General features: G+C 32.9%; 1 protein-coding gene across 1 annotated transcript in view; it reads right to left on the reverse strand.

Moving 5' to 3' along the window:
• The window catches only part of LOC148308236 (rho GTPase-activating protein 7-like), a 449,904-nt gene that overhangs the window by 294,175 nt on the left and 137,501 nt on the right, over window positions 1-18,228 (reverse strand). Inside the window, exon 4 of the mRNA XM_088262080.1 lies at window positions 2,479-3,822. Coding sequence (XP_088118206.1) covers window positions 2,479-3,822 — 1,344 coding nt within the window. The remainder of the gene's footprint in view (window positions 1-2,478; window positions 3,823-18,228) is intronic.

Here is an 18,228-nt window from a genome sequence, read left to right on the forward strand (position 1 = left end):
TAACCAGAATACTTTCTGAAAAAATTAAATGAAGACATTTTTCTGTATATTTATTTTAATATCTCAACATAATTAAAGAATATGGAAGTATGAGTATTTACAAGGCTTACGACCTGTCATAGGCTGGTCACTGTATATACGTGAAATATTCATCATTCTACCCATGATTGACATCCACACTATTCAAAACCCAGAATTTGTGAGAAAAGATAGCAGAGGAAGACCGAGAAAAACATGGCACGACCAGGTATGCCAAATACTTGAAAGTGGTCAGGTTAGGAGTCGTTACAATCGGCGGGTATGTATGAGGAGATGCATGAACGTGGAAGAGGCGAAGAATGTTTGCAATGACAGAGTGGTGTGGCGTTCTTTTTTCTCTGCCTACCCCTGCGGGGAAGCGGCGTGATGGTTAGTTAGTTAGTTAGTTAGATAGCTCAATCACTCAAAGTATTGTGAACTGGTCAATATATACATATTTTTAATAAATTAAATATGTTTTGAAGCGATTCCTAGTAAATAAAATAATTCAGTAAGAAAGTTAAATTCATCCATAAAGATCTATGCTGATAAATAACTTCCTGAACTCAACCATAGATGGTGCCGAGAAAGTAGCATATAACAGAATGTGTCAATTGAAGCATAAATATAACTTATAAAGTAATGTAGTTGTCAATCATGGGTAGAATGATAAATGTTACACGAGTATAAAGTGATCACTAAAATCGACCTATGACGGGTCATAAGCCCGGTCAATACCCAAAATACTATATTCTTCTTCATCTATGTTGAAATTTCAAAATAAATCTAAATAAAGTGGACAGACCCAGATTTGTGAACAAATATTTGGATACACCTAAAACGTATAACGTAAAAATCTGGTCAAATTATAAGCTTAATAATAAAAATGAAAATGGTATTTTCTGGCGTTTCTCATGTGTGTGATTATAATCCAGGATTCGGATCTCGCATACTAATATAAGAGTTTCTGCTTAGTAAAAAGCTTCTTTACATCTCACCAATAGATGTCTCTAGTGAAGTTCTAGTGATTCAAGAACAAGGTTTCTAAATTGGTTCATATATATAGAACTTCCAAGAATTTGAGTAGTGTGGTTGTCAATAATGGGTAGAATCGGTGAATGTTACACGTGTGTAAAGTGATCACTTAAACCAGCCTATGACGGTCGTCAGCCCCGTAAATGCCCAGACTTCCATATTCTTCTTCATCTTGATGAGTTGTCAAAAGATAATATGAAAATGACTCCTGTAATTGGAGATTATCCAGATTTTGTGAACAAGTATTTGGACACACTCAACATATTGTAAATAAATTATCTGGTCAAATTATAAGCTTAATAATAAAAATGAAAATGGTATTTTCTGGCGTTTCTCATGTGTGTGATTATAATCCAGGATTCGGATCTCACATACTAATATAAGAGTTTCTGCTTAATAAAAAGCTTCTTTACATCTCACCAATAGATGTCTCTAGTGAAGTTCTAGTGATACAAGAACAAGGTTTCTAAATTGGTTCATATATATAGAACTTCCAAGAATTTGAGTAGTGTGGTTGTCAATAATGGGTAGAATTGGTGAATATTACACGTGTGTAAAGTGATCACTTAAACCAGCCTATGACGGTCGTCAGCCCCGTAAATGCCCAGACTTCCATATTCTTCTTCATCTTGATAAGATGTCAAAAGATAATATAAAAATCACAAATTTCTGGTTATTAATTTGCGACAGTTATGCAGATTATCCAAATCGGTTTCAAAATGTATCTAATAAAATATTGCCGAATAAATAGTAAGTTGAAAATTAGCAGAATCAATATTATAAGAGTTTAAAAATATATTAATATACAAAATGTTAAACAATTTAAATAAAAATAAAAAATCGTAACACATCTGAGTTCATATTTTTTTCGTCAAAACGTAAAAGTTAATAAAATAAAATTTTTACATGTTTGTCATTTCATAAAATAGTCTCAAAGAGAATCATAAACAATTTGTCAAATACGTCACCTACAAAAATAATAGCCTTCGGCAGCATTTATGTGTCAGTGATAAATTAAAAATTAAACTATATCCTACAAGCAATCTAATTAACAGTTAGTAAAATACTGTCACAAAAAAAATACACACAATTTCATTAATAATTTAATAAAATTTATGTTAATAATTAAAAAAAAACAAAGTTTCTACTACGAATTTTAAAAAATCTTTCGATCTCGAATTTTAAATAAAATTTAATACTGTGCCAAATTCAATTTTATGATAGGTCACCCTTAAAAACTGGACGATAGCGAGCAGTCAACATATTTCGAGTTGCAAATGTCAAATGTCAAGCTATTTGAATAATTATTTCAAGCAGACTTAATAATTATATCGTGCCATGCATTTTAACATCGGAATCCTAGATTCATACATACATACAAACATATATTATTTATCCTTAAATATTTTAAAAATATATTCATACCTGAGCCCATTGCTGTCTCCCTCCAAGATCTTGAGATACGTGATTCTCATGATTATAGCCTTGGTTTTTGTCACAGCTGTTATTATTCACCCTATCCTCAAAAGTACTTCGTGTTGCATTTTTATTAGAGGACACGTTTTCACTACTTCTCAAATTGTTGAACAATCCCGCTTTAATTTGGCTGATGTTGACATTCACCAACCTACCCAAGTCTTTGCCTGTCTTGTAGGAATTGGGGAAGTTCAGATTCGACTCGCTTCTAATGGGATTGAAGGCGGGATATTTAGCACTGTTTAAGGGACTAACACAGTTGGATTTAGAATCGTTTAATTCAACGGACGAAGACGCTTTTGATTGAACCAAAGCCACTTTTTCTTTTACTTTGAGCTGGGAACTTTTAGACCACGTAAGATAATCGTTACTTTTGTTTTTCGGTAAGAGCTGTGGTGAATTGTTGAGCGATTTGGAAATGAGGAGTTTCCTTTTCGAGAGTAAAGGTTCCCCGTTTTGTACAAATTTGTTGATGTTATGTTTTGGGATATCTGGTGCAGTGCTTCTTCGGAGACCCAAAGGTCTGACTGGCAGAGGATTAGGATCAACCAGATCTTTTTCCGGCAAGGAAATGACCCTAACAAGAACTGCGTCCCCCGGGCAAGGGGATGCTAGCGATTGATCGCGTTTTTTAGTTTTACTGAGAAGGTTTGCAAGTATGGTTTTGGAAGGTGATACTTTGTAGTTGAAAAATCCGTTATTCGATTTTCCATCGTTGCTTCTTCCATTTAAGCTATTAAAACTAACACTCGCGTCTTCGAATGATTTCGATCTAGTATCCTGTTTGTTTCCATACTGCTTATTAGTTTCCTCTTCGTCTGAATTGAAGACCTCGTCGTAATCTGGGTCAGATTCCGAGTCATCCACTTCAAAGTTGAAACGAGGCATTTCTGGGGTGTCTTCCAAAGACAGATCGAGCAGCCTCTTTGAAACGAATTCGTTGAACGTCGTCAAGAAACCATCTGAAAAATCGTCACAATCTTGGTTCGTTTGGGAATTTAACGAGCGAGAATCTTCTACGCTGTTTTCTATATTCTTTTTAAAAAACTTAACGTTTATTTCATGGGTGTCGCCATTTTGTTTAGGAAACCTCCCATTTACATTGAATTTATCGGCGAGTTTTCTTTTATTGTGACTAGTGTTTCTTCCATTTTGATTAGATAATTTGATATCTGATTCAGAGAGGAATTTCATACGGCAACCATTAGTATCGGTATGGATACTTGTTGATATTCCGGTTTTCGTGACAGCCTCTTTCTTTTTCCATTTGTCGAAAACTTCTCCGATCTCCTCCTGTAAACAAAAAATAAAACTTTATTATAATATTGAAAAAGACAAGCGTTTGAGTCGGAGTATGTGGAGATATATTTCTGTTAGATTTAATACGTATCCAAGGTATTATTTAGTTCAAACAAGATATGGCAGTCATTTAATAAAACTGTACTATCCTCGGCAATAGAACACCATCTGTCTACGTGTCTATGTCGTTAAATTTCAACGAGATGCTTCATATTGCAAGTTTATTCTTTGCGTAAATAACATTCCCACAAATATTTATTAGAAACATGTTTATTTAAATATCCGACCGCTGAACTAAAAATGGATAAATATTATTATAGAATCTAGCATATTGCGAAAGCGTTTTTGTATTAATTTATTTCATTTTGTAAAAAATTACATATTACGATTATGAACCCCCTGACTGAGTTTCCAGTGCCGAGGGCAGATTTTGAAATATACATTTATAAAATTATAATGAATAAAAAAATGTAATCAAATACTACATGGCCGAAAGATGGGATATATAATATATCAGATCTACCCACTTCCATTATGCATTAATTATTTTTTATTTTTTTTATAACTCTTTATTCCAGCTTGACTAAGTGGTGGGTGCAATACTTAGTCAGCCATATATGTTTTACAACATTTTATTTAAACAATGAAATTAGAAATAAGAAGGAAATAAGAAATTGAAAGAAATAATAAAAAAATAAAAATAAAATAAAATAAAAATTAAAATAATAATAAATTTGGAGAGATGTAGACGAAAATTAGCTCGCTGGCAAACGCAGCACTGCGCTCCAGTGCCGCCACATGTCCAGCCCCCATCTGTGCTCCACAAGCCGCTTTATGATGAGGTTGGAGCTCTTCATCAGCCTCTCCCGGAAGCCTGCCACTCGGTGCCTTAACAGGCCATCCCAATGTGGTAGGCGTGCTGTGGCAAACATACCACTCGCGCTGCAGTGTCGGGGTAACTTCATTAAAGCTCTGTAGCCGTTATTGTAGCATATTTTCATGCTCTTTAAGCTTCGTTGTGTAACCTTACACCATAGTTCGCTGCCGTATTGCTGCGTACACAACACTTGGAACAGTCTATTTTTTACCTGCGCGGAGCAGTGGGCAAAGCGGCGTGTCAGCATATTGGACCGCACGCAATGAGCACGATACTGGCGCTTGATGTCCTCATCATCCGCACAGTTCTCCTGTAGGATATGTCCCAAATACTTGAAGCTACTTACCCGCTTAACTTCTTGTCCATTTATAGTTATGGGCGGTACCTTTAATGAGTAATTTTTGGGTTTAAATACCACAAGCTCACATTTTTTGGCGTTGTACTCTAGGCCGTTTTCTGTGGCATAACATTCACAAATGGCAATAAGTTTACGTAGGCCAGCTATCGATGGTGCCATCAGGACCATATCATCGGCGTATGAGATGGCATTCACTCTCCCTCCTCCTATGGAGCATCCCGCATTTACTTGGTTTAACCTATCATGTAATGCATCCACGTAAAGGTTAAATAGGCTAGGAGATGTGATTCCACCTTGTTTGAGTCCTCGCTGAGCTTTAAACGGAGTTGAGGTTTCGGTCCCCCATTTTACTCTATAAATGAGATTTTCGTTCCAGTTTTTTAACATGCATTTCGTCGTAGGACATTCAATTGATTTTTGTATTTTTTCTTCCAAAATGTGATGTACTACTGTATCATATGCTTTCCTGAGATCCATAAAACAGGCATATACTGGCGTATTTCGGCGCACATATATATTTCTAGTATTTTTAACAGCGAAGACAGCTGTGTCCGTTCCCGATCCTTTTTTAAAACCAAATTGGTTGTCGGTCGTTTTTAGGTTTTCAACAGCTTTCTCCATCATTATGTTTTCTATGGTTTTTGCCGCCATGGTGGAAATCGCTATTGGCCTGTAATTTTCTTTTTCTGTTAAATTTCCCATAGGATTTTTTGCAATAGGTATAATTATTGACGTACACAGAGACTCAGGTATGAACGAGTGCCGGAACATTGCTGTGAAAGCTAGCGCCCACAGTACGTGTATTCTCGCGCTAGCATATCTAAGGTACTCAGCACAAATTTCGTCTCCTCCGGCGGCTTTATTACATTTCAGTGACCTAATGGCAGTCTGGATTTCCTTCACTTGTATAATGCAGGGACTCAGTGGATGCATATTGTTAGCATTTTTATTGTAAATATTACAATTTTCCGCACTTCCTGTTTTCTCATACATTGAACTGAAGTGGGCTTTCCATAGTTCGCTGATTTTTCCGTCACCCGTTATGTTATCAATTTCTGTGGGTCTTGTAGCTTTGGACGATCTCATTTTATTTGTTTGTTTCCAGAACATTTTGAAATCAGCAGTAAGCATATTCTTTGCCAATATATCGGCTTGTATCTGTTTTTTATTCTTCACCACCGTGCGTAGATTTGTTTTGAAAATACTTCGCGTTTCCGCTCTCCTCTGGGCAACTGGTCCTGTAGACGGTTTTCCCTCTATGAGCCACGCTTTGAAGGCATTTCGTGCATTAATATGGCTTTGTTTTACTTGCTCATTCCATCCTGGAATGTTTCCTGAATTTTGTTTTCCGCTTTTGGGCCCCCCTGCATTCACTTTAAATGCAAGTTGTGCGGCATTTCGCATAGCTTTTATCGTACTTTCGTAAAATTCTTTAATAATGAATTTATGATGTGGGTTTATACACTGTTCACATGTTAAAGCTTCGTAAGGAATTATTATTTTCTTAAAGAGCGACTCTGTCTTATCGTGGTATTTCTTCAGTTGTATTTGACTGTATTTGTTCCAATTAATTTTTTCCTCATTTATTTGAGTATTACTTTTAGATGTATATTTACACTTCATCTCCACTTGTATGTGTAGTGGAAAATGGTCGGACATCTGTTGGTTGTCGTCAATATGGATATTTGTGATCCGCTGTTCGAGCGTACTGGATATTATACAATGGTCCAACCAAGAGGTAGTATTATGCGCCTCACTGAAGAACGTAAAGGAGCTGATGTCGAGTTTTTTCACGTCATAGATACTATACTCGTTTTCCTGAGAAAAGGCATCTAATTCCTCCATGAATCTACTGTGTATGGGCGCATTGAAATCTCCCATACAAATTAACTCATTCACTTGAGTTTCATCTACGATAGCTGTAACTCGGCTCAAGATGTCCACAAAGACAGGCAGGTTTTCGTTGCAACATACTGGCATATAAACATTTACCAATAGAGTGACTCCGTGGCTATGTTGTATGGTTATTGCCGCCATCCGATCGTCACCACATTCGATAATAGTTACATTAGCAATTTGCTTCCTTACCAGTATGGCTACGCCTCCGTGTGGTCTTCCCTGAATTATTTCCTCGGAAGAGTTCATTGCTGATGTTCCAGTGGCCAGAAACTCCTCGTGGATACTATTCAGGAAGTTTAAGTCGTCCTTCATCAACCAGGTTTCTTGTAGGAGAAGAATGTCAACATTGTTGCAAATTTCGTGTATACCCGGTGCTATGCGATGTACTGATTTACAGTTGTAGGAACATATTCTAATGGAATTGTTCATGATGAAATATTAGTTTTTTTTTCGCTATAAAAAAATCGTCGTACAAAAGAGTACTGTGGCCAAATATCTCCGTTTAGTGTGGTACTATACATGGATTCAGGAACTCCTATTTTAAAAGTCTTATAATCACCCGATTTTGTTTGTAACTCCTCACATTTATGAACGTCCACATCTTTTGTTTTCAGAAAGTCAATGATCATCTCACAATTCGTTTCTAGACTTAATCTCGATACCACTAAATATTTAACATTTTCTATTGCCTTAAGCCCAGACGAGACATTACTGCCTCGTATGGCGTTTTTATTTTTGAATTTTGGGCGTTTATTATCGTTATTATTGGAGTTATTTTTACTCTTTGCATTTTTAACGATTGTCCACTGGCTAGAAGATTCAGTAATATTATTTACATTTTGAGTTTTGTTTTTAGTGACATCTGTCAATTCATTTCCAACTATTTCGCTATAGAGCGTTGGTGGCTTTGGGTCGCTGTTCACAGATGGCGTTATCTCTTCGTTCGGTATGAATTTTTCATGCTGTCTCCTACCTACATTATGGTGGTCGTTTACGTTATGTTGACGTTTAATTTCTGCCACTTCACATTTCAGAGATTGGATCGATTCCGAATTCTTTGGCGTTTCAATGTTTAACTTATGGATTTCGTTCTTAAGATATGTTAACTCTCTAAGTAGAGAACTCACATCGATATAGTCAAACGTGATGGGAGGCAGTCTATTGATGTTTAGCACAGCGAATTTGGGCAGAGTATCTGGGTCTGTCTCTCTCAGAATTTTAATAATATCGTTGATATTACGTTTCTTCTTACCTTCGCCCACTCTTCTGGTTTGTGCAGCAGGCACGTAGGTTATTAAGATTGCCTTTGCGGCATCTATTTCGTCTTCCTTGAAGAATTCACAAAGTTGGCACAAACTGACTTCGTCCATAACATCCATTTTCTGCTGGATAAAGGCCAACACCTCGTTCACCACAATTCCACAAGAACATCGCGACGTCTTGTCGTTCATTTTCATGTAATTGTTTTTGTTTTTACTCGTAAAAATAACTTTTATTTATTGATTTCGCGGGACGATAAAATAATACGTGTTGTGTCAACGTTGTAATGAAAAGCTTTTTAATATATAGTACTACTACTGTAATACTAAACTTTAATACTCCATTTTAATGACCTTATAGAAAAAGAAAGCGGGTTATACAAATTTATTGCACAAAAATCAAAGTTCTTTTAAACGTAAGAAGTATGAGTTAGATTTTGTTTGATCCATTTCTATGTTATGGATTCAGAATGGTGAATGTTACACTATATAAAACTATTACTTAAACTAGCCTATGATCGGTCGTGCGCCCTGCAAATACTCAGACCTTTATATTTCCCGGTCATATTCGCATTGCACATAAAACTTCGTGCGAGAATCGTCGCAACAATACGTCGAAACTATAATAGAAACGTAATTTTTCGCTATTCTCATGCTCTAGGTCATCCTGTGGGGCGAACAAAGGATCCAGTGCGCAGAGAACTGGTCTGAACTTGGAACAGGATCTCTATCTCTGTATCCCGAGTATAATAAATCAGGAAAACATATCCTGAGTGGACCGGGGAAGTGTGACAATAGAAGATCGTGACAACTAATTGGCAATTAACTAACTACTCGATGTGCCCTTTACCCGCATTGCAGGTATTTTAACATGATGCAAACTTTTGTTTGTACACAATATCCTACAAGTAAAATTATGTTATGTCGAAGAGATAATAGGTTGTCATTTGTATTGATAGGTCAGAATATGTCTCCGCAACAATCAGTATGTGGACGTATCGATATACCGATGTAAAAAAATGTCCTGGTATTAGTCGACATACGGTGAACTTGTGGACCATTTAATATTCAAAGTGATAACTGATTTTAAAATTCGTAATTTTGAAATTAAACCAATAAAAAATTCTAACAAATCAAAGTGCTTGTAACAAATCGGTTGCGAAAATTTTTGAATCTTTAAAAAGGTAGAGAAAATGGTCGTATTAAAAAAATGTTAATAAACAATGACATAAGTCAAAATATCTTTTTTTACTTATAAATATGTGCATTAATATTTGTTCGTTATTATAATGTATATACCAGTGGCGGTACTTCCCTAGAAGCCCAAAAGCCCGGCTTGCCTAAAAACTCCAATTAAAAATGACTAAATCTAGACCAAATTATTAAAAATACATAATAATGTGTGACTGTTTTTAAATTATCGCGCGCTTATTTGATTATAAACTACTATGCATGCCATTATATGGTGATGGTACTTATTGGTTATGGTTGATATCTGAGGAAGATATTTTATTAAAGTGAACATTTTCTTTATTTAAAGGCGATGGCTATACCTTACAAAAGCTACATGTATGCATATTTTTACAATGATTACAATACATTGTTTATACTTATAATACTTTCTGGGTGCTTACTATACTGGGAACGATATGAGGTGAAGAAATTATAGGTACATCATTTATTCACGAATGTGAAAAATAATGGGTTTGCCTTACTGGTAAACCCTAGGCACGCCACTGGTATGTACCTATAAATAAATGCAAGTATATGTACAAGAACATACATTATAATAACGTAAATTATAAAATTTGTTATATATATATATATATATATATATATATATATATATATATATATATATATATATATATATATATATATATATATATATATATATATATATATATATATATATATATATATATATATATATATATATATATATATATATATATATATATATATATATATATATATATATATATATATATATTTATACATATATATATATATATATATATAAACATATATATATATATATATTTATTTATTTATTTATCTGTGTGTGTATATATGCAGAAATAAGTTTGTTTACTAAACAGTAAAAATAATAGTGAGTATTAAATTGTAAATTATATGTATATAACACTATTTATATGTAATAAATAATCACGTTTATGTACCCAAATAAACAAATCAAATAATAAATTTTGTTAAAAATAAATAAACAGACAAATAAATATCCATCACATTTTCAACCAATCTTATTTTTAGTAAGTTTGTAATACTAGTATTCTTTAAAGGTTTTCACTTTACATAAATAAATACTGTGTTTTGAAAAAAATGTTACACAATACGACTCTTAGTCGACGTATCAATTATCTACGTAACCGTTGCGCTTGAAGTTGAACCATTCAATTCAACTCTTAGAATCGTAGAAATAATGCATTAAATATTTGCCAATTGAAATATTTCATACAGTAATTGATTATGAGTGAAATGAGTGGTGCAAATATGCATTTAATTGAACGTCAATATAAATAAGATGCACTCATAGCTTATTCAACAATTGTATTTACTCGATCAGTATTTACTCGAGACAATTATCCTGTTGGACAGTGATTCAATGATTGTGACCTTAAGTGATTTGAACATAAACAAAATCAACGTCTTCATTTCGAAGGTAATAATTAATACTATTTTTTTGACATCTCATCAAAGATGAAGAAGAATATGGGAGTCTGGGTATTTACGGGGCTGACGACCGTTATAGGCTGGTTTCAGTGATCACTTTACACGCGTGTAACATTCATCAATTATACCCATTATTGACAACCACACTACTCAAATTCTTGGAAATTCTATATATATGAACCAATTCAAAAACATTGTTCTTGAATTACTAAAACTTCACTAGAGACATCTATTGGTGATTTCATCTCACCAATAGACGTCTCACCAATAATTTGAGTAGTGTGTTTGTCAATAATGGGTAGAATTGGTGAATGTTACACGTATGTAAAGTGATCACTTAAACCAGCCTATGACGGTCGTCAGCCCCGTAAATACCCAGACTTCCATATTCTTCTTCATCTTTGATGAGATGTCAAAAATTAGTATGAAAATTAACTCCTATAATTAGAAAAAAAACAGATTTGTGAACAAGTACTTGGACACACTCAAAATGTTGTAGTAATTAATATTAACAGAAAAAAAAGTATAAAAAAATAATACAAATATACCACATAACACTTCCAATGATGCATAAGGCAGTGCATCGAAATGACGGAGTTTTATATTGATCATTAATTTCGTCAGTCCAGGGGACTTAAAATGAATATTTGTGTGAAAAATATTATATTTATTTAAACCACCCCATAGAAATCGAGCCCGGGACCTCCAGAATGGCAGCTACATGCATTAACCACTACACTACGGAGAATGGACAACACTTTACTAAAAAAAACAAACTTCTTTTTCCTTAAACCACTATCCCCACCCAATAGTGGATAGGGTACTGCATTGTTTTGATGCAGTGTTATCTTGATCGTCACTTTCATGAAGGCAAGGTGATCACTCCTGCGCTGCAGGGACCAGTCCAGGGTCAATAAAGATTAAATCAATATAAGAGTGTAAAATCAATAATATCTATTTTCACCCCCCCCCTGGGAATCGAACCCGGGACCTCCACCACGGTAATTAAACGCGGTTATCATTACACCACGGAGGCAGACCTACATATTCATAATCAAACCTACATAAATAAAAACTGCATTTCGTAATTCATGACTATTAAAATAAATAATACGTACATTATTGAGATTACACAAGTTAACATTTTTTTCATACATCATGTTTTTATAATCATGTATGTTGATATAGTATTCATATGACGCTCACTCCTATCAACAACGTCATATATCAAAAACCGTCAATTTTCAGTTGTGCATGTTTTCGGAAGGCCCAGAAAATGTACTATATCCCAGCAAAAGCGGCGTATTTTTAACTTAATATTTCCCGCTGCAGGGCAGAAAATGTGGTTTTTGCATTTTGAATAAAAGGTATTGTTTAATTATTGTTTTAAATGTACTAAATATTTTTCAAATGGAGAAAAAACATTCAGGTCTTACCTAAAAAGATCTGTTGCACAGTAAAAAGTTCAATAAGTAGCTTAATATTTATTTTCAATACATTTCATTATATGTTTAAACTTTAAAAACGATCTCCTGAAAAATCAAGTTTTTTTATATATGACGTTGCTGAAAGAAGTGAGCGATATAATGGGCATGAAAAACTAATAAGTTTTTATATTATAATATTTATTTTGTTTTTTTTTGTTGATGTAAGAAATGATAATAAATAGGTATAAATAGAGGAACAACTGTCTAGCCTTCAAATTCAACCTACTTTGGTCTAGCTAATGGACCCACTTTAGTTAATGTGCAGCAATACAAAAAATCGTTGCATATGTTGTACGAATTATGCTAACGATATGATTAACTTAATGCATTATTATTATTGTGTAAATGTATGGATATTTTCGATATCATTATTTCAATGCGAACCCCTTAATCGTTTTAAATATGTAGGTTTAAGTATTTGATTAACTAGAATATGGGAGTGACTAATATTTAACGAAGTTATAATCGAGTCAATATTTTATTATTCTTAAATCCGTTTTTTTATCGTCATAACTAAAGTATTACAATAATGAAAAACATTAATTTAATATCATAATAATAAAATAATAAAACCCTTATCCGCACCCCAACAGTGCATAGGGCACTGCATCATATAAACGCAGTGTTATCTTGATCGTTTACACATGAAGGAAAGGTGATCAGCCCTCCGCTTCAGGTATCAGTCCAGGGTAATATTGAATAAATATGACAGTGAAAAATCACTTATATTTATTTTACCCCCCTTGGGAATCGAACCCGGGACCTCCAGAACGGTAGCCGAGCGTGCTGACCATTACACTACGGAGGCGGACATTTAATATTAATTTAATATCATATGAAACAATAATAATAATAATATGTTTGCTTTATTAAGGGTGTACTCTCAAACTAATAATTCAATGCGGAACCAACTGCGCGAGGAGTAAAACTTGTGTCCGCGGATGATTTAAAAAATACATTTATTTGATTAAAAATATTTTTTTAATAAATTAAATAAATATTTTATATTTTTTTTTAACTCCACAGCTTTCAACACCTCATTTATTTTTAAAATCGTATATTTATCTCGACGAAAAACTTATTTTTTCATTATAAAAACCGCATTTTAAACAAAAAAATCGATTACGTTAAATATTACCTAGGTTTAAAGAAAATTAAGTTGCTAGCAATCGAATATTCCGCCCTGAAAAAATCCCCTTCAAAATGTTGTGGTTAACGTGTTTGGTTATCATTGATCCACTTGGAAGTTATTTATATTGATATATCAACAAAGATGAAGAAGACTTTGGATGACAGGGCATATGACCTCATATTATCTGGTTTAAGTGATCACTTTATACACGTGTAACATGCACCATTCTACCCATGATTGACAACTACACTACTCACATTTTGAAAGATGTACTTATGCTTCGGTTAAAACCTTCATTTATATACAAGTAAACATTTAACAAGAAATACTATGAAATAAATAAATAATACAATTATTTACAACATATGAAGCAAGATTTTTTTGCCTCTGAGAATCCTTTAACATCTTTACATCCACCCAAATTTTCATTGTTATTTTAGGTTATTTTTACTTTTTTTTATTTGGGTTTACAACAGCAACATATGTAAAAGAAAACATTAAACGAATAAAAATTAAACAAGCCACATAGTTAACCACATAAACATAAAGATTTGTACAAAATATGACATACACACCCACACACACACACACACACACACACGAGTGTGTTTGTGTGTGTGTGTGTGTGTGTGTGTGTGTATGTGTGTGTGTGTGTGTGTGTGTGTGTGTGTGTGTGTGTGTGTGATGTTGATTCTAGTAGGGACTTACATACAATGCAGAGAAGCATAGTTATCAAAGATCCTGAGAGGACAATATGCTCATCATTTGATTTTTCAGCACAGATTTTCCGCAAATATAAATATAAAATAATATATAGGTACTTAAACAAATGGGAAATCAGCCACAATTAACTATTACACCCCACTATAATATATGTTCAAAAATATATAATAAGTTGTAAGGCCCTAGGTAAAAAATTCGAGATTATTAATTAAAAAATTAAATCAAAAGTTTAATTATTATACTCATATCATAATAATAACTGATGTTTAACCATGTTTATTTAGCCTTAACCAATAATTTTAACTGATATCCACGCAAACTTGCATCTCTGTGTTCAAAGTTGATTTTTCAACCCACTCAGCTACTGAACAAATGAATTAATCGGCTAGCCTTGGTCACAGTTTGCAGGAAATTGTGACATTCTTATTCGTGGAAATAGTATAAAATAATTTGTTTCGACGAATTCACTCAATTATTAGGTCAAATTTTTTAATCTTTGAAGTACATACAATATTAGAACAATTTATTTTGAGAGATAATTGAGGAAACGGATAACCATAACATTATGTAGAAATGGATCTTCCTTAAAAGTATCTAGAGGAAAACCACTACAAGGTGGCAAAAAAATTATCACTCTAACAGAAGATGTTTTAATTGCTGCAAATGGTGTCATACGTCAATAACATTTGACATTTCGCTCACTCCTTTCAAGAACGTCATATATCAAAAAACTTGATTTTTCAGGAGAACGTTTTTAAAGTTTAAAAATATAATACAATGTATTAAAAATAAATATCAAGCCACTTATTGAACTTTTTACTGTGCAACAGATCTTTTTAGGTAAAACCTGAAGGTTTTTTCTGCATTTGAAAAATATTTAGTATATTTAAAAAATAATTAAACAATACCTTCTCTTCAAAATGCAAAAATAACACTTTCTGCCCTGTAGCGGGTAAATATAAAGTTAAAAATATGCCACTTTTGCTGGGATATAGTACATTTTCTGGGCATTCTGAAAACATGGACAACTGGGAATTAACGATTTTTGATTTATGACGTTCTTGAAAGGAGTGAGCGAAATGTCAAATACGATCGACGTACGACGCCATTTGCCAAAAATTATAACGCCTTCCGATAGGGTGGTTAATTTTGTGCCACCCTTTACATACAATACAATGTAGTATTGCATTGAGCAGCATGAAAAAAGCAAACTGCAATTATTTGAAAGATCCAATAAATTAACGAATAATGATATCTTATCAAGATGTTTCTCTTAACGAGATCCGACGACCACCCATTGCCGCGATCGTGTATTTTACATTGTAAAGACAAGAAGTGACCCTGTTCCACTACAATAAATTATTTAGCATGCCCGTTCATCTCGAAAACCTTTTTATTTCGCATTATGACAGCGATCGGACTCGAGCCGGGCACTCTGGTCTTATAAGGCAATCGGCGGGCAGCAACTAGCCACTTACCCCATGGTCGCCTCGAAAGCGACACAGCTTAATTATTCATGGGATTATTATCTATGAAATTTTTATAATGAAAACAATTATGAAGGCAATACTAATAAAATAGTTTCTGCTCAATAAAAAGCTTATTTTCATCTCACCAATAGATGTCTCTAGTGAAGTTCTAGTGATTCAAGAGCAATGTTTTAAAAAATTGGTTCATACATATAGAACTTCCAAGAATTTGAGTAGTGTGTTTGTCAATAATGCGCAGAATTGGTGAATGTTACACGTGTGTAAAGTGATCACTTAAACCAGCCTATGACGGTTGTTAGCCCCGTAAATCGGCTGTCCAAACTCAAAACACAGTAAGGGACAATTTTTTTGTAGTATGTTTTTTTTTGCATTTTTGGACTAGGTAGATTCTACTTAGTAAATACCACTATTTCTTAAAATCTACTTTGACAAGTGTTTCGATGCATTCCGAATCATTTTCAAACACCGTACCACAAAGTGACTGCCGAATCAATTAATGAAAAGATTCTACTTAGTCCAAAAATCCAAAAAAAACGTACTACAAAAAAAATGTCCCTTACTGTGTTTAAAAATTGGACAGCCGAAATGCTCAGACTTCCATATTTTTCTTCATCTTTGATGAGATGTAAAAAAATATATATGGGTGTTTTTTTTTTATTAAATAAAATAAACCTTAACAACATACGACTGTTTAGAGCCTTAAAGATAAATAATTTCTGGGTCTGCCTTGAGGTAGTTAGTGCTGTAATGTTTATATTAGCTGACATACGTGTGCGTGGTAAGTATCATTGTGTTTGTAAAATAAAAACGTGATCCAACTCCAGCACGTTTTTTTTTCGTAACAAGACATTTTTACATGGAGGAATCAGGAAGCGGCCAACAGATTTTCACATTTGATAACGAGGGTAATGAAATTCCCGGTGGTGTGGAATTTCAATCAGGCTGATGGGAATTTACCTCTGCGGTTTGTTCAGACGAGTACCTAAAGGAATTCACAACGTCTTCATCAAATACATTGGGAAATAATTGACATTGACATTAAATTGTATTGAATGACAAATGAAAAACAAAAATACGCAAATAGGTTTGAAAAACAAACCAATACGTGAGAAAATTGAAATATTAAGCCCCAACATACGATAAATCAGAACTTAATTGTGTTTAAACCTATTAATAAATATAATTAATTTGACTTTTTTGTTATATTTGGTTATATTTGGTAAATTTGAATTGAATTTTTTGCTTAAAATAGCGTTTTTGTATTTATAAGATAAAATTTTCTTTGAAATAAATATATGGTTTTGAAAGCAATAGAGTTATTGAAAGGTAAGGAGTAACAAAAAATTTAAAAAAAATTTTTTCATTGCATAATCGTATTCTAAGAAAAAATCGAAATACTTTTTTTTTAAATCGTAAGCAGAGAGACGACCGGGTTCTTGCGCAGCCGAACGCATACTGAATTATCTTAATCGCAAGTTACCACTTAATAAATTTGAAACAAACAATTAAGTATTATTTAAATATTATTTAAAAAATTAAATATTTAAAAATTCTTCTACGGTTTTTATTTCGTACATTTTATTGTTTTTTTTTTAAATATAATTTTAAGTTATATATTTTTAATTGAATATTTCAAAATAAATATGCCATATAAACTTTAAAGGCCTGTATACTTCATTGCATAATCTAAGTTTCATTTCATAAAGATTTCTGCCAGTAAAAACATACATTTTTAAACCATGGATGGATGTCACCGAGAAGTAACACACGTGTGATCTTTTCAATCGAAACGTAAATATTCTGAAATTTGCTTAGTGTACTTGTTAATCGTGGTCAGTATGGTGAATATTACAATGTATCAAGTGATCACTTAAATCAGCCCATGATAGGACGTAAGCTGTAAATACCCAAACTTCCACATTCTTTTTAATATTTATTGAAATATCAACACAAAAAATATTGATTTTAATAACTCCAATTTGGAAGAAAATTCAAGAAATTGTAAAAAAAATTGGTAGGCACTGAAAAAATCATGTTTATTTTACTGGATAAGTGAAAGTCCACAAAAGTTCAATTTGTTGTCATTATTTCTAGTATAATAAATTGGTTCAATGAGGAAAGTTAAGCATTTTTTACAGATATGAAAATGAACACAAAAAATGATATTTGCTTTTCATTAAAGGTAAGATATTTTTAGGGAACGAAAAATTATATGGGATTACCTAGAAAATATCTTACTTGACTTTAAACATTTTGAAGTAATATAAAATTGAAATGATAAAATATATTTTCGAATTTATTAGCGTAATTTTACCGCTTCCATATATTTTTATTATGTTAAAAATTAATGTAGCTACGTAAAAAAGGAATTTTTATTCGCATTTACATAAATTAGCACATACATCCATGGCGTAGAAATATATTAAAATATTTATTTATAAATATGAGTAACTAATGTTATCACGTAATCCGAAAATTGAA

This window comes from Brachycentrus maculatus, unplaced genomic scaffold (assembly GCF_059751285.1).
Source record: "Brachycentrus maculatus isolate JH-2025_06_01 unplaced genomic scaffold, ASM5975128v1 h1tg000173l, whole genome shotgun sequence".
In the NCBI taxonomy this organism is placed as follows: domain Eukaryota; kingdom Metazoa; phylum Arthropoda; class Insecta; order Trichoptera; family Brachycentridae; genus Brachycentrus; species Brachycentrus maculatus.